Below are 22,684 nucleotides of genomic sequence, written 5' to 3' on the forward strand. Positions count from 1 at the left end.
AGTAGTTTAAAAAAATGAAATCCAGTCATTTTCAACAAAATGGACCAATCTGGAAAACTTCAAACTTAGTGAAATAAGCCAGTTCCAAAGGGACAAATACTATATGTTCTCCCTGATCTGTGAGAATAGCATACCTAACATGAAAGCTGCAGAAGTGAAATTGACACATTTAGAAACAATGATTTGAACAGCCCTCATCTTGACTGTCGAGCAACAGTTTTATTTTTATTTTTTTCTTTTCTCAACATATATTGAACTCTTAACAGAGTGGATCATATATATATATATAAAGTCAATTGAAAATAGATCGGTAAAAAATAAGAGGGGGAATAAGAGGGTTGAGGAAATTTCTAACTGTAAAGCTGTAAAACACCACCTTAATTGTTAAAGTGAACATATAGATAAGATTAAGTGTTAAAGAGATCATATAAATAGCATCAAGTGCCTGGTAATAATAGAATTAAAAAGGAAAGAATGTCTAACATGGGAAGCAGTCCACACTGCAGACTCACAGAATGACAATCACTTTAAGTAACACTTTGATCTCAGAGTCATCCCTTAAGGCATGGAAAGCCAAGACACTGTGGCAAAAAAATATCCTACATGAAGGATCTCTGTGAATGAGACCCCAGTGGAAAGAAGGGGCCAAAGAAGGTTGTATTTTTCTCTGAAGGGAGGAGAGAACTTCCAATTTGCTTATGACCTTGTCTAAATACTGATGGAGTTTGTGGTCACAAAAGGCTTCCATAGCCTTGGCAGCTTATGGTAAGAGCTGCAGGTGATCACTGACATCATAACTAATTATTAAATATTAATTAATTGGAATTAATTGTTTTAATTAATTAGATAATTAATTAACAATAATAATTGTTAATTATTAAATTAACAGAAGTCACTGTGCACTTAATCCCCATGTTGGATCTCTGTTCTTAATGAGTTGTACTATAAGAATTAGCTATAAAACATGAACTGTACTTTTTACATTGTGTGTGCAAACTGTTGAAATCTTTACTTAGTATAGAGTTGGCCTTCTGTATATAAAGTCAATTAAAAATGAATCTTAATGAAGAATAAGATGGGAGAGGGAGTAGGTGGTAGGATGGACGTGGGGGTGGGAGGGTGGGTATGGGGGAAAACCACTATATTCTTAAATGAATATGAAAATTCTATTTATTAAGTAAAAAATTTAAAATAAAACAAAGAAATATCACTAAATAGGCCTGGACCTCATACCTAGCCAGGCCTTAAAGCCCACCTGATTAATATCAAGCCCCTTCTGTCAGTTTCTGTTTGCCTCTCAATGGGAAAACTTGCTGGTGGTTTAGACAGCACCTTTCTTAGGTCCTCTAATAATGACCCTGTCCTTGGTTTTAGACTCTTGAGTTTAAACTGCTTGTTAGATTCATTTTCTCCAGACTTGACACAGTGAAACGCTAGGTGGCCATGCACATGAAACCTCAGACGGAAGCAGTTTCTGCAAGCTGGCACTGCCATTCCTGCCCCGCGAGAAACCACCTCCTGCTGGAACCCTCTGCCGTTTCCAGTGATGCCCCTTTCCAGTATGAAGCAGCCAGAGAGACCATCGCCCAGCTCCTCTAACAGGAGTTAGGGTCCATTCTTCTTGAGGGGGGAATGTGAGGAGTCAGAGGGTTGATAGTAAGGGTGAGTACAGTGGACATTTGGGGTGTAGAGTGCCTGCCTTCCCCAAGGGTTGTCTTCAGCAAGGTCAAAAATGCCTTAGGAATTAGATTCCTTAGGAATCTCCAATTTTACCTTGAGAATAGCAAGGGAGTGGTGAGTCCATCCTACTGACCTCACAGTTTATTGTAAAAGCAAGTTACCTACCCCACCCTTATGGATGGCTTTTTTGTTTTATCATGAGCAAGCCAGACAGGATAAAAGATTGCAAATCAGGTCTTTTGGTGGGTTTTGTCCCTGCCTTGTAACTGAATGTCCATCTGTCAAGTTTTTGTTTTTCCCCCAAAATTGTGCTTAGAAACCTGACAACATCAGGCACTTCGGGTTTTTCCCCTCTTGGAGCCCCCTCCATGCCCCTATGGCTAGAGGTCTCTGACGCTAATAAATCTTGCTTGTAAATTTAAAAAAAATAAAAGTAACATCAACAAACATATACTCAGACTGAAAAATCAAACGGTAGAAAAATATATCCCACGCTAACTGAAACAAAAAAAGAACTGGTATAGCTTCCTTTTTTATTTTTTATTATTATTTTTTTTTTGACAGGCAGAGTGGAGAGAGAGAGAGAGAGAGAGAGAGAGAGAGAGAGAGAGAGAGAGAGAGAAAGGTCTTCCTTTGCCGTTGGTACCGTGCTGATCCGAAGCCAGGAGCCAGGTGCTTCTCCTGGTCTCCCATGGGGTTGCAGGGCCCAAGCACTTGGGCCATCCTCCACTGCACTCCCAGGCCACAGCAGAGAGCTGGACAGGAAGAGGAGCAACCGGGACAGAATCCGGCACCCCGACCGGGATAGAACCCGGTGTGCCAGCGCCTCAGGCAGAGGATTAGGCTATTGAGCCGTGGCGCCAGCCAGTATAGCTTCCTAATCAGACAAAATAGACTTTAACACAAAAGTTGAGAGACAAAGAAGAGCACTATGCAATGATTAAGGGGTCAAATCAACAGGAAGATGTGGCTATTATAAATGTATATGCACCTAATTACAGGGCACCCGGCTACTTAAAAGGAATGTTAAAGGATCTAAAGGGAGACAGTCTCCAATACAATAGTAATGAGGGACTTCAACAACCACTTTCACCAATGGACAGATCACCAGACAGAAAGTCAGCCAGGAAACAGTTAATCCACACTATAGTCCAAATGTACCTAACTGATATCTACAGAACCTTTCATCCTACAGTTGCAGAATACACATTCTTCTCACTAGTGCATGGAACTTTCTCTAGGACAGACCACAGGTCAGGCCATAAGCCAAATCTCAACAAAATCAAAAAAAATCTAAGTCATACCATGTACCTTCTCTGACCACTTGGATTGAGATGTTAGTAAAATGGTGCCATCTTCCTACAATCACCCTGGCTTACTAGAAATCAGGTGACCAAACAGCCCAATCACAAGTGTCCGCTCCACCCCCACCCTAACAGGATTTGCCACTCCCACTTCCTTACCTCTGCAAAGCTATGTAAGACCTGTTCTCCCAGTACAGGCTGTTGTTCTCTGTGCATGGGGAGGCAGCCTTCTGGTTTCCCCCATCCAACAATAAACCTTTTCCCTTACTCCAGTGTTTGGTGTGTTTTGTGGTGGCCTTTCCTCTCAGAAGCCAGAAATCAACAACTCAAGACTCTCTAGAGCATATGCAAACACATGGAGACAGACAACATGCTCCTAAATGAACAGTGGGTCATAGAAGAAATCAAAATACAAATCAAAATCTGGTGAGGAACAGTATTTATACACACACACACACACACACACACAATTTGTTGAACTCTACTTAGTATAGAGTTACTCTTCTATGTATTAAGTTAATTAGAAGTAACCATGCACCTCTGAGAGACCAGTGCAACTGTCGAGGGCAATAGCTCCAGTTGGATTCCTATGGTAACAGCCAACAGCTCCTTCATTAAACAAGACAGCCCCTCTACACACACACACACACACACACACACACACACACACACACACGTGTTTCAAATATGACCCCAGTTTTCTGATAAGGGCTAAATGAGATGTTAAACAGGTAAACTGGGAGTCTCCCTACAAAAATAGCAAACCATTTAAAAGCCTAATTTTAGGAAAATGTTTGTCTTGTCTTAAATTAGGGAATTATTTGCCTCATGAAAGGATTTCTCGTTTTCCAAAGGTTTACCTATGAGTCCTTTGAATAAGCTCCCTCTGTCTTTAAAACAGTTTCATCTTCAAATACTTTGGGAAAAACTGGGTATCCCAAATGCCAAAGAATCGCACTGGATCCTTACCTATGTCATTGTCAAAGGTAAAATAAACCTGACATTAGCTAAAGCAATGAAAATAATTATATTCAGAAACTACTGGAAGAATCAACAGAAAGAGCTGAGCGCCATTCCATTTGCAGAGGTGACTGGTGCTCTGGAGGGACAATGGGTCAGCAGGAGAGCAGGGAGCAGAACAATGACAAAGGGCCGCTTGCTTGCTCGGTGTGAATGTGACTGCTGCCTGTGTGTCTGCAGGCTGGCAACCATGAGTGTTGGGACTGCACCTCCCACCGACACTGGGAGACGAGGCCCCGGTCAAAGGAAAGGCATTGGGGGCCTCAGGAAGACATTCCTGAGTTGTTTATCTCAGGGGGACAGAGCGAAGACTCATGATGGTAAGCCCCTTAATGCTCCAAGAAAGGAAGGCTGGGGGCCTATCTTCACATGTCGGGCAGAACAAGCTAAATTCTTCTGACAGCCCTGACCTCCTCCAGCAGGAACTCAGAAGGGTTGTTTCAGGGACACGGCCTGAGGCTGCTAGAAGCCATGTTACAGTCTGCTCAAGTCTCTTAGTACAGGGGTTTAAATGCAGTGTTCGGGAAAAGAGACCTCACTGTATACAAAAACAAACTCAAAATGGATTTAAAATCCAAACGTAAGAGCATAAAACTCTTAGAAGAAAACATAAGGAGGAAAGCTTCATGGCACTGGATTTGACAATGACTTCTTAGAACACTAAAGCACAGGTGACAAGACACAGATGAATTGGACTACATCATAATTCACACCTCAGTTCAAAGGATACAACCAATGGAGCAAGAAAGCAACCAATGGAAGATGGGGAAAAATGTGCACATTGTGTGTGATAAGTGTAGCACATCCACATCAGGGTTCACAGCCAGAAACTCGAAGAGGTGTTTGTAAATGCACGTCCACACAGCATTATTCATAAGCGCCAGAGAGTAAAAACAACCGTGTCCACTGACGGATGAGTAGTTCAACAAAAACAACGGAATACTGTCAGCCTTAAAAGGAAGTTCCGACACACACTACAACATGGATGATGCTAAATTGAGTCAATCACAAAGTCGAATTCTGCATGATTCCACTCATGCAAGACATGGAAAGCAGAATGGTGGTGGCCAAGGTTTGAGGGGAGGGCCATGGAGAGCTGGAGTTATTTTTTGAGTGTGGCGTTTGAGTTACGAAGATGAAGAATTCTGGAGCTGGATGGTGGGGCTGGTTGTACAAACATGTAAATATACATAACAGCACTGACCTTGACACTGAAAAAAAAGGCTAAAGTGGTAAATTTTGTTATGTGTATTTTACAATTTAAAATTTTAAAAAGTCAAGTCTCATAGTAGTTAGAGACTACTGAATTGTATGAAATAAGTTCTGCCTTTATAGATTAAACAAAATTAGGGGAACATCTTCAAACTTACTTCTCCTCCAGGGGGCAGAAGTTGGCCTCACCTCCTGGACCTAACCCTGAGTAGTGCTGGGAGCAGCAGGACAACCTACGGGCAGAGCCGAGGCTCCTCCTCTTGTGCTCCTCAGCGTACCCCAAACAGACCTCCTTCCTTTCTCTTGCAGAGAGCCATGCCGTAACCCACTAAAGCAACTGAAGCTTTCCCTTGCATTCTCTTCTCCAAGAACAACCCCTAGCACCACAGATTCCCCCCATGACTCCCACCACCCAGTACTCAGGGTGACATCTCCCTGCCTTTCAAACAAATAAAATCTAAAAAAAAAAAAAAAAAAAAAGACAAAAACACAGACCACCAGTGAACTACAGGTGACCACAGTGATGTCACTGCTAAATAAATGGGAAGGGTGAGCCACTCATTGGGGAAACCCCAAAACCCCATCTTGAGGTGTTGTGGTGCAGAAACACGGACATCCTCCTTCTCTCTGGGTGCCCACCTCTGGACTTAACCACAGGTGCAACCATGACTCTCACCGAGTCAGACTAAACATGCCAATCATGGTGCCTGCCTGACCCAACGGTGTGTTCTCATGAAAACTCCGTAGCCCCCAAACCACCCCCGCTGCCTTTCCAGGGTAGCAATTGTAACTTCTCTTAGCCAGCGGCTTTAGCCCTACCCCAGCCCACAGCAGCTGGACTCCAAGGCTGGCCACCTGTCTGTGAAGGAGCCAGGCTTCCCCAGCAGGGATGGTGGTCGTTACAGCCAGCCAGGCTGTGGCCCTCAGCTCTGGCTGGACACTACCAAGCCATTAGCTATCAACAGTGAGACAGAGTTGGGCAGACCTCTGGGAGCGGAGCTCAGGAGAGGGAGGCCAGAAGCCCATGCCAGAGTGGCCTCAGGTCGGCCAGCTTCCAATCCAGGGCTTCCTTACAGCAAACATTTTGCCCTTGAAGTGGCCTGAAGCAGTTCCCTGAAGGGACTCTAAGGCTCCTTAGAAAAGCTTCTAGAAGAGGCACCTAAGAGAACTTCCCCATGGCAACCTCCTTATGTTCCCTGGCCAAGAGGCACATTTCCGAAATACCCACACTCAGCTGAAAATCCCTCAATTAGGAAGCCCTGCAAGGTTTTATTGTTGTGCAGGTTTTTGTGCTAGAAAGAGGATGGATACAGGAGAAATCAATCTCATACTGGTGCTAACTCCAGCCCCAGGGAGCAGAGAGGAGAGTTGGCCTCACGGAGTCCTGTAAAATCCCTGGCCTTGGGTGACTGGGGCAACCGGGCCGGAACCACCGGCAGGTGCCCAACCTCATCATGCTGAGGCAGCATCTGCACCCAAGGGCTGCGTTTCTGAATTGGGCTTTAGTGGAGACACCTGTTTGTGTATCAACCCCGCAAACCTAGCACAAGCTATGGCTCTCGCCCTGGGAGGGCCCCTTGATAATCAAAGCTGGAAGGAATTGAGAGAACACTGATGGTGGTACCAAAAACGTCGGGCTTCAAGATTTCTAGGACACAAGGAAGACAGAAGACACATTAAAGCACCACAACAAATCCTCTAGGCTAAGCACTTACATTATGCCTTGTGTTTATACTGTACACAGAGCAGACGCACGTTGGTGGTGCTTCTGGTTGGAGGAGACGGATCCAAGCGACAATTCAGGCCAACTGCCCTCACCTAGGGAGAGGAAGTAGCACCCAGGCCACAGAACAGTCCGGCCACATGCAAATTAAGTGTCGGAGAATTAGCTGTGCTTCGGCTTTTCCTTCCTGAAGGAAATAACCACAAGAAATGCTAAACAGTTGCAGCTTCTTACATCTTGTTCCACAGTACCTGCGTCCTGGCATTCTGAAGTCCACGAGTTGGCAGTCTTCCAGCAGACTCTCCTTTTCCTTGACCTCAATCTCTCCGAGCAGGGAGTTTCCATCCGGGTGCTACCTACGGAATTAGCTTTAAATTGAGGCATCATGGGAATCCCTGGCCCAATCAGCTGTAGGCAAGACAACAGGATGGGTTTTCTGGTAAGAACAGAACCTGAGGTGAGGTTTACCAGCCTCCCAGGTTAAAGAAGGCCTTCTCCTGTCACAGGTGTATAGAATAACTTAAGCTATCTACACCATGGCAGGAATAAAGATGCTAGCAAAATACAAAATCCACCTGACCAGTCCCAAGTCAGATTATAACGGATCCTGGCGTGCGGGGCCTCAGTTCTGGTCTACGCTTTACTTTTTCGGCTTCACTCAGCTCCCTAGCTTCCTGCCAGGGGCCAGTCATCACCACTCCCCCATCACTGCAGTAAACCCTGTCTGCTCCCTTCATGTCCAGAGACTGACTCTAAACCAAGGGCCTGGAAGTCATCAGGAATTCCAAGACCACCTTAGCAGCAGCAACCGGAAGTGGAGAGTAGTCCCACTGATGGCGTTTTTAGCTTGTTGGTACAAAGGGCAGTCCTGGCCAGCTGGGGCAGTAAGGGCAGAAGGCGGGTGTGGATGGCCGTCTGGAGATAGCCTACAGAAAAGAGAGTTACAACAGTTTAATGAATACCTTAGAGGTGGGGCCTATACTGTGGCCTTGTGGGCAAAGCAGCCACCTGCAGCACCAGCATCCTATATGGACAGCAGTTCGAGTCCCAGCTGCTCCACTTCCAATCCAGCTCCCTGCTAACTCCCCTGTACCTGTGTGGGAGATCTGGGTGAAGCTCCTAGCTCCTGGCTTCTGATAAGCCCAGCTCCAGCTGTTGCCATTTAGGGAATAAAGACCGACCGATCTCTCTCTCGCTCTCTCTTTCTCAACTGTGCTTTTCAAATAAATAAAAATAAATATTTAAAACAAAAATACTAGGACTGGTGCTGTGGCATAGCTGGTAAAGCCACCGCCTGCAGTACTGTCATGCCATATGGCTGCACCACTTCCAATCCAGCTCTCTGCTATGGCCTGAGAAAGCAGTAGAAGATGGCAGAAGTCCTTGGGCCCCTGCACCTGCATGGGAGACCTAGAAGCAGCTCCTGGCTCCTGGCTTTGGATCAGCCCAGTTCCAGCCGTTATGGTCACTTGGGGAGTAAGCCAGCAGATGGAAGATCTCTCTCTCTCTCTCTCTCTGCATCTCTGTAACTCTGCCTTTCAAATAAATTTTTAAAAAATAATATTTAAAAAACAAAAATACTGCTAAGGTGTGTGGCTCTATCACTTCTAGTGTTTTACTTCCACATTGACCCGTGTGAAAGGTCAGAGTAGCATTACCAGGCTTCTGTTGATGAAGAAAGAGAGGCCGTCTCTTGGAGTCCTCTGCCTTTGCTCTTTTATCTGGAGCACTAGCTTGCAAACGCCCCAGTCCCATGGCTAAGCCTTGGTTCTAACGTCCATCTACAAGGATTCACAAATGGCTTATAAACAGAAGACTTGCTCTGGTTGATGCGGAATGAGGAGCTCAGCATCTCGAATTTAAAAAAAGAAAAATCCTCCAGGGTATTGCAAAGAGAGAAAACCCAGGCCTGCTCCCACCCTCTTTCCTAAGCTAATGCGCTTCCCGCAGAAGGCAGGCTGGAGGCCTGGGGGGAGCCTCCTCCTCCTCCTCCTCCTCCCCGTGGGATGGAGCCCTGACCTCATAACCGACCTCAATTTGTTCCCCCCAAAATGCATGTTCTTTCGTTCATACAGTGTTGGGTTTATTTTCATTTCTTGCCTTTGTTTACAAAATAAAACCAATGCTCAGGATGCGGAATGGGGGCCAGTTTCTCGGGAAGCGGGAGGGCAGGCGGCCGCGGCCAGCGGGCCGGTCTCGGGCACCAGCAGGGGCCACCCGGCTGCGGCCTAGTCGCCGTCCTGCTCGCGGTCCAGCACCAGCAGAGGGATCTCCTCCAGCCTCTGGGGTCGCCCCCCGCTCCGCAGGTAGCGCCTCCACGTCGCCAGCCTCTGGAACAGCCTCTGCAGGCTCAGCGGCCCCCACAGGCCGGACTCCTGGGCCTTCTTCCTGCGCGGGCCCGCGCGGGCCGCCCCCGGTCGGAAGAGCCGCCTCCAGCACCAACAGCCGGAGCAGGAGCCGGCGTCGCCCGAGGCCGCTCGCCGGCCGGCCGCCTCGGGCTCGGAGCGCCGCGGGCAGCCCCGCTCGAGGCGCACCATCTTCTGCAGCAGCTCGTGCTGCGCGCCGCCGCGCCGAGGGCCGCTGGGCCGCGAGTCCGCCATGGAGGGCCCCGGCCTCCTGCAGCGCGCCGGGCGCCGAGCCAGGGTCTGAGTCTCGGGAACTAACGGGCTGAGCACCTCTGCCGCGGCCTCCAGGTCGCAAAAGGGCTCCTGGCGTGCCCCTGGGCGGCCTCCCCGGGGAATGCGCTCGCCACCAGCTGCACAGGTTGCCAAGGAAACCCGAACGCGTGGTGACCCCACAATGTCCAGCGGTGCCCATCCTCCGCTCCAGGCCGCGGCCCCACCCTCAGCCACTGAAGGCCACGATATTTTGTGGGCTTCACCCCTGATCTTCTTCCGGCCTCACCCTTGGGGGATTACAATTATTTTTCTTTTCAGTAGTTTTCTCCTGATTGCAAATGTAAGGTTTAGAAAACACTAATACAAAGATAAGATTTTTCTCCCTGCCTTTTTTTTTTTTTTTTTTTGCACTTGACAATATTCTCAAATTCAAGTAAGGAAGATTAAAATAATAGCTGCTTTGTATCATGCCTATTGAGTACGGAGATCTGGGGTTACCATTTTCCTGAACGTGTCTCATTTTGTAGCCCTGGTAGTGGAGCAGACTCAGGAATGAGTCCTCAGTGTTCTTTCAGCTCTGTCTTTCCCTGGTTACCAGACCTTTCAGTGCCCCGGTTTCTCATGTGTAAAATTGACATCATAACAAGGCACCTACCTCAGAGGGTGGTTGTGAGAGTCCAAATGAGACTAATGGGAAGCATTTAGCCCGTAGTCAGCACATAGTACGTGAACAATGAATAAATCCATTATTGTGATAGTCTCATTTTGCTGACGGAATAATCTGAAACTCAGAGAGGTAAAATCATTTACCTGAGATAACATAAAAGTGAATCAAGCGGTTCAGAACCTGACCTCTCAAAATATGCTTCTTTGCTATATTGATTATTTGGACCCAAAAGAATCTGAGACCCAGCCTACCCAGGAAAAGCTCTTCGCCTCCTCTCAGCTGCCTAAAATAAATTATACCTTTCCCCTCTTCGAGAGTTTACATTTAAATTATCATTGTAAGGCTGGCTGTACCTGGAAGAGAATCACCAATCACCTACGACTTTCATCTACATACCTTTATTCATAAATGCCCCCCCACCTTCCCAAAATTTATTTCCATCAACCCCACTTAATTCCTTTCTGTAACTGAGTCATTTATTTTTTTATTTGACAGTTAGTGAGAGAGAGAGACAGAGAGAAAGGTCTTCCTTCCATTGGTTCACTCCCCAAATGGCCACTACGCCGGCACGCTGCCCCGAACCGAGCCAGGAGCCAGGTGCTTCCTTCCGGTCTCACACTGCCTTCCCGGGCCACAGCAGAGAGCTTTACTGGAAGAGGAGCACCCAGGACTAGAACCCAGCGCCCATATGGGATGCTGGCACTGCAGGTGGAGGATTAACCAAGTGAGCCATGGCGCCGGCCCCTCAGGATCATTTTTTCATCTCAATCATCTGGCCCCTTCCTGGAGTCTCATGTTTTTGTGGGGCTTCTATGCATACATATTTAATTAAAATTGTTTATCTCCTATGGATAATTTAATTCATAGACCAGCCAAACAACCTAGAAGGGCAAAAGGAGAAACTTTTTCTTCCCTTACATTAAGGAAACTTGATTTAGATTTATTTATTTATTTATTTATTTTTTTGACAGGCAGAGTGGACAGTGAGAGAGAGACAGAGAGACAGGTCTTCCTTTGCCGTTGGTTCACCCTCCAATGGCCACCACAGCCAGCACATCGCGCTGATCCGAAGCCAGGAGCCAGGTGCTTCTCCTGGTCTCCCATGGGGTGCAGGGCCCAAGGACTTGGGCCATCCTCCACTGCACTCCCTGGCCAACAGCAGAGAGCTGGCCTGGAAGAGGGGCAACCGGGACAGAATCCGGCGCCCCGACCGGGACTAGAACCCGGTGTGCCGGCGCCGCAGGTGGAGGATTAGCCTATTGAGCTGCGGCGCTGGCCGAAAACTTGATTTTAACCACAGGTTATCAAACCACTACACTGCTACCCAGCTTTCAGATATTCGCCCAGCAGGCATAGCGTCCATTCTTCCTGTGTATCTGTCCAAGACAATAGCCACAGTCAACTGGGCTGGGAGGCAGAGGGTGCCAGGGAGAAGCTTTATCTAGTCCTATTTTCAGCAACTTTTCAAATTCCTGGAGAGGAAGAAAAATAATCTTCCCTCTTCCCTTTATAGTTCTTGGTTGGGATGCCCCCTGTAAAGAAAAGCTAGGTTAACAAGAAAAAACAAGCGGAAGTTTATTAGCACGATACTTCACACAGATATGAGAGATACGCGGCTCAGTGAGGAAATCTCCAAGGGCTGACTTGGAGTTCACATTTAAATGCCATCTTCAGGCCAGCATTGTGGAGTAGTGGGTTAAGCTGCTGCCTGCAATGCTGGCATCCCGTGTGGGCGCCAGTTCATGTCCTGGCTGCTCCACTTCCGATCCAGCTCCCTACTAATGGGAAAATCAGCAAAAGATGCCCTAAATGTTTGGGCCTCTGCCATCTAGGAAGACCTAGATGAGGCTTCTGGTTCTTGATGTCAACCTGACTCAGCCCTGGAGATGGTGGCCATCTGGAGAGTGAACCAGTGAATGGAAGATCCCTCTCTCTAACTCAGCCTTTCAGATAAAAAAAAAATGAATCTTAAAAACATAAAATAAGCAAATGCCATCTTCAACTGGAACAAATAACTCAGTTCAGGAGAGCCCAGGAATGGGGAGGAGACACGGAAAACCACACTCCTCGGGATGTATTACTCGGCGCCTTCTCCGTTGGCAAGCTCCCTGGTGATTCAGGGTAGCCTCCTTCTGCTACAGAGGGAGAGATGCCCTTGTGATTAGAGATTTCCGTTCCCGATGCCAATCTTTCCTGCAAAGTGGTGACTTCTGCTCCTGTTCTCAGAGCTCCGCCTGTGTCTGCTGTTTCTCAAAACACTCCTTAGGCTAGAGAGACAGATTTTGGGGTGGCAGGTTCTGCCCCCCACACTCATCTGGGCAGCAGCATTTTCAGCGCCTCCCACATCTGTGCACTCCCTGCCTGTCCCCGGCTCGTTCCCTCACCCTGCCACGACAGCACAGGAGCGGACGCCGTGGCAGGAAAACCGGTGAGATGAGTCTAGGTCACTGTCCTAGTGTTGAGGACAATTTACAAGACGGATGCAGCTGAGAAGAGAAGAAGCAAAGTTTTATTTGAGTAGGAAACACAGACGCTCCCAGCAAAGGGAGGGGCTGGTAGAGAAAGAGACTGTGGGTGATCCTGTACCTGGCTGGGAGACTGCCCATGCAAGGGGTTAACCTGACTGCTGGCAGGTGGCAGGAGCCCCAGGCATATTTCCCCCACCCCTGCCAATCAGGTAAACTGCTCCCGGGTGTGGCCCAAGCCCTTCAGGAAGGCCACCGTAGCCTACGTGACCTTCAAGCTGATTGGAGAAGTATAGCGGTGCCAATATTGGCCTTACCCTGTAGAATTAGTGTTGCCCTGACCTAGCTACACCCCTCTGCCTGCCCTTTAGAAGGTGGGCTTGATCGTTAATAAACGGACATGTTCATCGAAAAAACTTGTCTCCGGTACTTCTTGTGGAAGTACGCCATGGCCCCACCATCCCGGCGGTGTGCAGGCCTCGCAGGATGAGCCTGCAAGAGACTGAGCCTCTGAGGTCTTGCAGTCTAGGGATATTTGCATGTCTCTAGCACATCATCTCCAAAAGCAAAGGTAGTGGTTTTACATTAGCTACTGTGAACACAGAGGCAGTCTTCCTGGCCCCTTTTCTAACTTGTTTTTGTCAAAACCTAAATCTTGTCCTTTGGCAAGTGCTGTTATAATCAAACTTGCATCCTGTTTTGTTTGGTGTATGTATACGTGCTGGACAGCAGCTATGGGATGAAGTGAGTCTGGCCTGCTTCTAGTCCCAGCCCTCAAGCCTCCAAGTCATTCCCCTTTAAAGACTGCTTTATGTTTCATTTGCTGCTTCTCAGTTCTCCACTGGGAGCCTCCCCCTTGGGCTCTGACCGCCTGCACTCCCAGCCTCCTGTGGCACAAGGCACAAGGTCAGGCCTGATGGTGAAGAAACAAGTCTAACTTAATTCATTACTAACAGAGAGAGGGAAGGAAGACTTGCCAAAGACACCAGCTCGCCGTGGCTCTTGCACGGGGCATCACTGACACAAAGGGGCCAGATGACTGCAGAAATGGCAGCACACCCTGGAGCCAGGGAGCAACTTCCACGCTGTGGCGAGCTGATGGCCAGCAACTGTGCCCTGAGCGTGGGCAGACACTCACGCACCCCTCCAGAACATGAGAGGTGGTGGGAAAGGGTCTCGCCCTTCCTCGTGGCCTCTCATACCCTCGGGTTCCCGGGAGGCCACAGGGTATCTGCCAAGCCTTGCATGCAGTTCAAGCCTGGGCTGTGTGGGCACGCACCAGATCCCCAGAGTGCCTTCCCCTGCACCAAGCACTTCCTGTGTTTCCTGAGTCTCTCTCTGGCTGTGCCCCTGCCGTCCCCTCTACACGTTTACATGTCGACACAGTGATCCCCAGAACCTCAGAATGTGACGGTATCAGAGCTAGGGCCTTTAAAAAGATAATCAAGTTAAAGTGAGGTCTTGAGAGTGGTCCCTAATCCAGTCTGGCAGGTGTCCTTCAAAGCAGAAGGGATTAGGACACACACACACACACACACATACACGCACACGGACATCCATGTGAGGACACAGGGACAGAGCCGCTATCTAGGAGCCAAGGAGAGAGGCCCCAGGAGAAACCAACCCCGCTGGTGCCTTGACCTTGACTTCCAGCCTCCACAGTGGTGAGAAATGTCAGTTGTTGAAAGCACCCATCTGAGTCCTTTTTGATGGCAGCCCTGGAGAGCAACTAACACTGGCTGAGTGGTGCTTGCCTCTCCCTTCAGCGCCCCAAACCACTCTCTTGATCCCTGGCTCACTCCATTGTGGAGATTCCAGCAGTCGCTGGCTTGGCGCCGTGTGCTCTGGCTCCCCTGTGCAGAGCAACCATCTTTGGGTGCCAATCATGCAGTCCTGCCAACCGCCCTCAGGTCCCCGGCTGACGCAGCCTCCTTGCTGGCTCCGGGATTTGGGTTTTCAGAGGCCTGTTAACACCCTCAGCTGCACAGGCTCATCCTAGGGGACTTGGGTTCTACAATTACCAAAAACAACTCAGGATGCCCAGCTGAATTTGAGTATCCGATAGACAAATAACGTTTTAGCGTAAATATGTCCCCAAGATTGCCTGGGCCTACTTATAATAACATACACATTTGCTTGAGGCTCAAATTTACCTGGGCAGCCTGTGCTTTTATGGTGCCCTCTCAGGGGGAGGGGAGAGGTCCAGTGCCCTCCAAATAAAGGCACTTGGGGGAGTTTTCCTCCAGGTCCCTCTGAAGACTTAGGGCAAGAGCTGCCCCAAAGCTGGTGGGTGTCCCAGCAGCAGGCCTCTCAAACCTGCCTTGTCCTAACCCAGGTACCCAGGATGGCACCAGACGTGGAGACACCAAAGCATAGAAGCTTTCACCCTATGAAATAATGGGGTATGAGAACTCACGTTCCTTCCTAGGATTTTAAGGAAGTGACAGCATGGACACATGCTGGACACAGCCCATGGTGCCCGCTCCCCAATTCAGAAAAAGAGGTAGAATAAAGAGCATAACCACACAGACCTGATTCCAAAATAACAATGTAGCCTTGAATAAGTGACAGACCCTCTTTAAAAAGAAAAAAAAAAGGTTTATTTATTTGAAAGGCAGAGTTAGAGAGAGAAGGCGGGGAGAGAGAGACAGAGATCTTCCATTTGCTGATTCACTCTCCAAATGGTTGCAACAGCCAGAGCTGGGCTGATCCGAAGCCAGGAGTTTCTTCTGTATATCTCATGCAGGTGCAGGGCTCAAGCACTTGGGTTATCCTCCACTATCCCAGGTGCACTAGTAGGGAGCCGGATGGGAGGTGGAGCAGCTGAGACTGGAACTGGCACCCATATGGGCTGCCAGTGCTGCAGACCAGGACTTTACCCATTACACCACAGTGCTGGCCCTGTGATGGACCCTCTGTAACCGCCAGTTTATCTCACCAGATCCTGGGGTTACTATCTCTCCGTCTTTTATGGTATTGTAGTGAGGAGTTCCGTGAGACAGGGCACACAAGGGCTAAGACAGAGGCTGGCGCAGGCAAGTGCTCCATAGAACAATGCAGCTCACACCTCCTGCCCCAAATACCCCCCCCCCCAGCCATATGGATTCCCAGGAGACCCAGCACTGCCTTGGATTCAGAAGGCCGAGAGCCAATGACAAGCTCTGTGAGCTCACATTCCTGGAAACCCTCCCAGGGAACCTTGGACTGCAGAGAGGTGTGATGGAAGGAAGCAGATGGCTTCTGGTTTTTCTGTGACCTGAACTGTAAGAGGTCAGAGAGTTCTGTGGGAGGGAGAACGGTGCCAACAGGACCTGGCCTGTGAGAGAGGCCGGCTCTGCCCATCACAGACACCTGCCGACCACAAGAACAGGTGCAGGTGGAGCAGCGCCAGCCACGCTGTAGGATTAGGAGACTGAGCCAGCGCTTGGTCCAGGCAAGGTGGGGTCAGTGACATCATCGCTGTATGTGAGCGAGGACACATTTGTAAGGAGAGACAGGAGGTGAAAGAATGAGACCCCCCTGGCCATTACCCAGATAACTGGGCCGGAAGCGGGGTCTGAAACTGAAGCGAAGCCATCTATCTTGCCTCCTTTCTCTACAGGGCGCTTTCTTTCCAGTAAATGGACATCGCAAGGCAAATCTTTCAAAGTTGCTCTATTGTGAGAACCAAATGTTTGCTCTGGGTATCTGAGGACATCGGGTAACCGCACCCTCCAATGTTTAAATGCTACCACAGTGACATTTCATCAGAGTGTCAAGGCGACGGAAATGTTAGCGTGAGCTTGAGAGCTGCAGGGCCTTCCCTTGGGAGCCTCCCGAGTCCGTGGCCTGAAAATGCAAGGCTTCCCTCAAGCCTTCTGCGCGGCCTCATCTCCCAGCTCCTTTTCCCCCACACACTTCTCTTTGGCCACCGCAGACTTGCATCCCAAATGAAGCGTGAAACATTCTGAAATTCATAGACGTTCGTGGTGATCTTTGGAGGCAGAATGAACAGGACACTCACGTCGCAAAAACACGAGCAACTTCCCAAAGAATCGCAGGCATCTCACTTCGCAGGGTAAGCACCGCCTCCGAGGGGCCTCCGCGGCTGTCTCTGGCCAAACGCTAGCTTCTCTCACTCTTCCCAGCTCCTTCCTACATGGAAACTCCCTTGTCCACTCTCTGCCTCCCTGTCTTCCTCTTCCTATGTAGCAAAAACACTCCCTCCCCTTGTTCCTAGCAAAGGAGCTGGACTCCTTCATCAGTCTGGTCACCTGCGGCTTCTGGGCTTGACCTGCCTCCCGAGTGCCTGACACGTCCCTAGAACCGCTATTTCCACCTAAGAGGAATGCTTTTCCACCTCCTTACCTCAGGCACATTTCTGTCATTATAAAGTAAACCACGAGATTACGTCCATGTAAAATCAGAGGTGGGGGCCGGTGCTGTGGCATAGCAAGTAAAGCCGCCGCCTGCAGTGCTGGCATCCCATATGGGTACCGGTTCGAGTCCCAGCTGCTCCACTTCAATCCAGCTCTCTGCTATGGCCTGGGAAAGCAGCAGAGGATGGCCCAGGTCCTTGGGCCCCTGCACCTGCCTGGGAGGCTCTTGGCTCCTGGCTTTGGATTGGCGCAGCTCCGGCCATTGTGGCCACCCAGGGAGTGAACCCGTGGATGGAAGACCTCTCTCTCTGCCTCTGCCTCTCTGTAACTCTGCCTTTCAAGTAAATAAATTAATCTTAAAAAAGGCCGGTGCCGCAGCTCAATAGGCTAATCCTCTACCCAGCGGCGCTGGCACACCGGGTTCTAGTCCCAGTTGGGGCGCCAGATTCTGTCCCAGTTGCCCCTCTTCCAGGCCAGCTCTCTGCTGTGGCCCGGGAGTGCAGTGGAGGATGGCCCAAGTGCTAGGGCCCTGCACCCCATGGGAGACCAGGAGAAGCACCTGGCTCCTGCCTTCGGATCAGCACAGTGCACCAGCCGCAGCGTGCCAGCCGTGGCGGCCATTGGAGAGTGAAAGGAAGACCTCTCTCTCTGTCTCTCTCTCTCACTGTCCATTCTGCCTGTCAGGAAAAAAAAAAAAAAAAACAAAAAACAAAAAAAAAAAAAAACAAACTTGAGATGGTGAGGCAATGAGTGGGGAAGGCAGGAGAGTATTTCAATACTCAAGAGTATTTCTTGAGTCGGCACCGTCAGTATCACCTGCATCATCTCCATTGCCGCCGTCCACCAATCCTGCCATCTGATGGAACAGAAGGGGATTACATGCGCCTCCCATTTCCCAGGTGAGAACACTAAAGGTACTTTGCCACTGCAGGCTCTACAGCTAAGCAGAGACGACAGGCTAAGCCGGGAAGGGCATGTAGCTATAACCCCTCCTTGTGAGCCAACTGAAATTTAACTTATCCTTCCAGATGGAAAATCAGGAATCGCCAGGGAGGGGTGGAGGCAGGGCAGGAAGATTTGAATCAAGCAAAGACATGGGATTTTTACAAAAGAAGAATCTTTTTTGTTCTTAAGGAAGGACAAGATGCATAATTAAGTGTTGTTTTGTGTTGGGAACTAGGAAGGCACTGGCCACCTGGAGCTGCAGCAGGAAGGAAGAGGACCCAGACAAAACTGTACTCAGTTCTGGGAATATAAAATCACTCTCTTAAACCAGAATGGGCAAAGGAACCAGCTCTGCTCGCTTGTCAGTCACATCAGCTACTGTAGCGTGAGACCCTCCAGCATGTAAACGTGATGTTGTATACTGAGTTCTTTCTGTGCTGTTTCAATATTTCTTTTGCTGTCTTTGTAACGTTCATTTAGATGATGCCAGCCTACTTTAAAAAAATATTTGAAAGTCAGAGTTACAGAGCGAAAGGGAAAGGCAGACAGATCTTCCATCTGCTGGTCCATTCCCCAGATGGCTACAACGGCCAGGGCTGGGCCAGGCTGAAGCCAGGAGCTAGGAATCTCATCCAGGTCTCCTATGTGGGTGGCAGGGACCATCTTCTGCTGCTTTTCCTAGGCACATTAGCAGGGAGCTGGATAGGAAGTGGAGCAGCCAGGACACAAACCAGTGCCCATGTGGGATGCCAGTGTCACAGGAGGCAGCTTTATCTGCTACACCAAAATTCCAACCCCCAATATCAATCTACTTTTAGGTGATCCAATAGAAAGGAGGAATATTTTATAGTCACTGTGACAATGTTTTCTTAAAAGATTTATTTATTTGCAAAGCAGAGTGACAGAGGTCAGAGGGAGACAGAGAAAGAGAAAGATCTTCCATCAGCTGCTTTACTCCCCAAATGACTATAAAAGCCAAGGCTGATCCAAGCCAGAGCCAAGGGCCTGGGACTCCATCTGGGTCTCCTATGTGGATTGCAGGGCCCCAAGTCTTGGGCCATCTTCTCCTGCTTTCCAGGCACATTAGCAGAGAGCTGGATCAGAAGCAGAGCAGCTGGAACTCAAAGCGACGCTTTGATATGGGAGATCAGTATCAAAATTATCAGCTTAACCTGCTGCACTACAATGCTGGCCCTTGGGACAAAGTTTTAAATGGAAACTGTGTACAGTTTGTATCCAGAGATGTTAACCAGAGAATTTCTAAAGGAAAGGTGGGGTTTTGAGGGGAGGAGGCCGGGACACGGATGCCACCAAACCCCTCTGCCCTGTGCCCTGGATTCTCCACCCACCCAGCACTTTGAGGTCACCACAACCAGCACAACTTGTAAGGTTACCTTTGTAAATCAATCAACTGTAAGGGGCCAGCACTGTGGCATAAGCGGGTAAAGCCACCGCCTGCAGTGCTGGCATCCCATGTGGGCGCCAGTTTGAGTCCCAGTTGTTCCACTTCCAATCCAGCTCTCTGCTATGGCCTGGGAAAGCAGTAGAAGATGGCCTAAGTCCTTGGGCCCCTGCACCCATGTGGGAGACCTGGAAGAAGCTCCTGGCTCCTGGCTTCGAATCAGCACAGCTCCGACCATTGCAGTCAATTGGGGAGTGAACCAGTGGATGGAAGACCTCTCTCTCTCTCTCTCTCTCTCTCTCTCTCTCTGTGTGTGTGTGTGTGTGTGTGTGTAACTCTAACTTCAAATAAATAAATAAATCTTATAAAAATCAATCAACTCTAAAAGGGGAGATTCCAACATGGGCTTGTTATTAGAATTTTGTGGTAATGATGCTACAGTTTTCAATAAAAAAAAATTTGAGATGCATTCTAGAGAACTTAGGGCTGAAACAGCATGGGTCTCAGTTGGCTTTAAAATAGGAGGGTGCTTCAAAAAGTTCATGAGGACTTTATTTTAAAAATAAGGTTATTTTGGTGCAAAAGAATTGAAATGCATAGTTTTTTCAGAATACTCTTTTTTTTAAAGATTTATTTATTTATCTGGAAGTGTTACACAGAGAGAGAAGGAGAGGCAGAGAGAGCGAGAGAGGTCTTCCATCCACTGATTCACTGCCCAATTTGCTGCAATGGCCAGAGCTGAGTCAATCGAAAGCCAGGAGCCAGGAGCTTCTTCTGGGTCTCCCACACGGGTGCAGGGGCCGAAGGACTTGGGCCATCTTCTACTGCTTTCCCAGGCCATAGCAGAGAGCTGGATTGGAAGTGGAGCAGCTGGGACTCAAACTGGCACCCCTATGGGATTCCGGCACTGCAGGCGGCAGCTTTACCCACTATGCCACAGCGCCGGCCCCCAGAATACTCACTTTCTATAAATGTTTTGAAGACTACTCCCAACCAGTGCAAAGGGAGGGGTGGGTGGGAGAGATAAAACAAGCCCAACAAAAATGCAGGTCGCTGTCACTGCTTAGATGAGGGCCATCCCATAGTGGAGTGCTGGTTCAAGTCCCTGCTGCTCCACTTCCCTTCCAGCTTCCTGCTAATGTCCCTGGGAAAGCAATGGATTCTGGCCCAAGAGCCTGGGCCCCTGCACCCATGTTGGAGACCCACATGGAGTTCTCAAATCCAGGTATCAGCCTTTAACAGAGGGAACCAGCAGATGCCTCTGTCTCTTCCTCTCTCTCTGTCACTCTGCCTTTCATTTATGTATATATATTTCATTTTATAAATATATTTATATTTTTTAAAGGAAGAGGGGCCAGCATTGTAGTATAGTGGTTAAGGCCACAGCCTGCACCACCAGCCACCTATTTGGGCACCAGTTCAAGTCTAAGCTGCTCCACTTCTTCTTTTTTTTTTTTTTAAGTTTTTTGTTTTTTGTTTTTTGACAGGCAGAGTGGACAGTGAGAGAGAGAGAGACAAAGAGAAAGGTCTTCCTTTGCTGTTGGTTCACCCTCCAATGGCCGCCGCGCTGAGGCCGGTGCACCGCGCTGATCTGAAGGCAGGAGCCAGGTGCTTTTCCTGGTCTCCCATGGGGTGCAGGGCCCAAGCACTTGGGCCATCCTCCACTGCACTCCCTGGCCACAGCAGAGAGCTGACCTGGAAGAGGGGCAACCAGGACAGAATCCGGCGCCTCAACCGGGACTAGAACCTGATGTGCCGGTGCCGCAAGGCGGAGGATTAGCCTAGTGAGCCACGGTGCCGGCCCAAGCTGCTCCACTTCTGATCCAGCTCCTCGCTAATGTACTTGGGAAAGCAGCTGAGGATGGCTCAAGTCCTCAGACCCCTGCACCCAAATGGGAGACCCAGAAGAAGCTCTCAGCTCCTGGCTTTGGTAAGGCCCAGCCTGGCCATTGTGGCCATTTGGGAAGTGAACCAGTGGATGAAAGATCTCTCTCTCTCTCTCTTTCTAACTCTTTCAAATAAATCAATCTTTAAAAAAAAAAAAAGGATGGAAGAGAAATGGAACATAAGAAAAACAGCAGCAGGGCCAGCGTCGTGGCGCAGCAGGTTAAGCTGCCACCTGGATGCCAGCCAGCATCCCACATCTGAGCACTGATTGAAGACCTGGCTGCTGCATTTCTGAACCAGCTCCCCGCTAATGCAGCTGAGATTCAACAGAGGGTGGCCCAAGCACTTGGGCCCCGTCACCCATGAGGGAGACCCAGATAAAGTTCCTGGCTCCTGGCTTCAGCCCAGCCCAGCCCCAGCCATTACAGTCATTTGGGAAGTGAACCAGCAAATAGAAGACCTCTCTCTCTTTCTCTCTCTCATGCTCAAATATATCATAAAAAAGAAAAATAAAAGTAAACACTCAAATTCAAAGCAAGAATAAAATAGAACAGAATATGCACACATACACACACACAAACATATGCATCACAGAAGTGTCTATCCCTTCAATGTACTTAAAACCCTTTCAAACAAGAAATATTCACGCTATTGGGCAGAACACACCAAACTTCTTAACAGACTGTTAAGCCAGGTGTCAAGGTCATACAATGTCTCACTAGAAAATCCAGCTGGAATTTAGATTTCTCAAATCCAAAGTCAGCCTGCACACCCTGCAAATGAGAACTGCTTCCTCTCTTGGAATGCCACCTAGACCATCGTCCCACTATGTCGGCAGGTTCCACGTGCTTGAATTCAATCAACCGCAGACTGAAAATATTTGGAAAAAAGTCTCTGTACTGAACATGTGCAAACTTTTCCTTATTATTATTCACTCTCCCTAAATAATATTGTAAGTCCACCGTTTACATGGCAATTGCCTTGCATTGTAAGGCATTTAAAGTATACACAGGTAATATGCAAATACTATGGCATTTTATGTAAGGGACTTGAGCACTCATAGGTTTTGGTATCCCCAGGGGGTCCTGGAACCAATCTCTTGCTGACCTTGAGGGATGGCTGTACATAATTTCTATTACCCAGATAATGGGAATGAAGGCGTCTGACAGTGTCAGTGCTAGGCAGCCTTGTAACCTGCAGGATTATCAAAGCAGGAAGTCATCAGCCCCTGAAATCACTGCACGCAGCAGACCTTCCAAATTACGTGTATCTTAGGGGACGAATGCTATCTGCGGCTCTATTTTTAGTTTTCCAATCCCACAAAAGCATCTGCAAGAAGAGAGAAGATCTCTGTCACAGGATCTATCAAGTGTGAACTGCTTACCTGCTACTTCAGAGTGGAA

The 22,684-nt window shown here is 48.7% G+C and overlaps 1 protein-coding gene and 1 long non-coding RNA gene across 3 annotated transcripts in view; both read right to left on the reverse strand.

The window, feature by feature from the left end:
- LOC149122632 (uncharacterized) overlaps positions 1-8,099 on the reverse strand; it is a 45,405-nt gene extending 37,306 nt beyond the window's left edge. The window contains exons 1-3 of one of the 2 annotated variants that reach the window (XR_016219044.1): positions 7,902-8,099; positions 7,191-7,291; positions 6,932-7,034 (exon numbers count right to left, since the gene is read on the reverse strand). This is a non-coding gene — a long non-coding RNA (uncharacterized LOC149122632). Of the gene's footprint in view, positions 1-6,931; positions 7,035-7,190; positions 7,296-7,901 lie in introns of both variants that reach the window. The other variant, XR_016219043.1, reaches the window with a different exon arrangement.
- A 927-nt stretch (positions 8,100-9,026) lies between these two features.
- On the reverse strand, positions 9,027-9,678 carry C13H1orf202 (chromosome 13 C1orf202 homolog). Its single transcript, XM_089311916.1, has one exon. The coding sequence runs from the start codon at positions 9,537-9,539 to the stop codon at positions 9,168-9,170; it is 372 nt and encodes a 123-aa protein (XP_089168042.1). The 5' UTR covers positions 9,540-9,678; the 3' UTR covers positions 9,027-9,167.
- Positions 9,679-22,684: the final 13,006 nt, after the last annotated feature.

Source organism: Oryctolagus cuniculus, chromosome 13, assembly GCF_051225735.1.
Source record: "Oryctolagus cuniculus isolate XC-2025 breed Fujian yellow rabbit chromosome 13, ASM5122573v1, whole genome shotgun sequence".
Taxonomy (NCBI): domain Eukaryota; kingdom Metazoa; phylum Chordata; class Mammalia; order Lagomorpha; family Leporidae; genus Oryctolagus; species Oryctolagus cuniculus.

Excerpts from the sequence above, each read along its gene's own strand:
- C13H1orf202 (XM_089311916.1), bottom strand. The coding sequence starts at position 9,539 with ATGGCGGACTCGCGGCCCAGCGGCCCTCGGCGCGGCGGCGCGCAGCAC.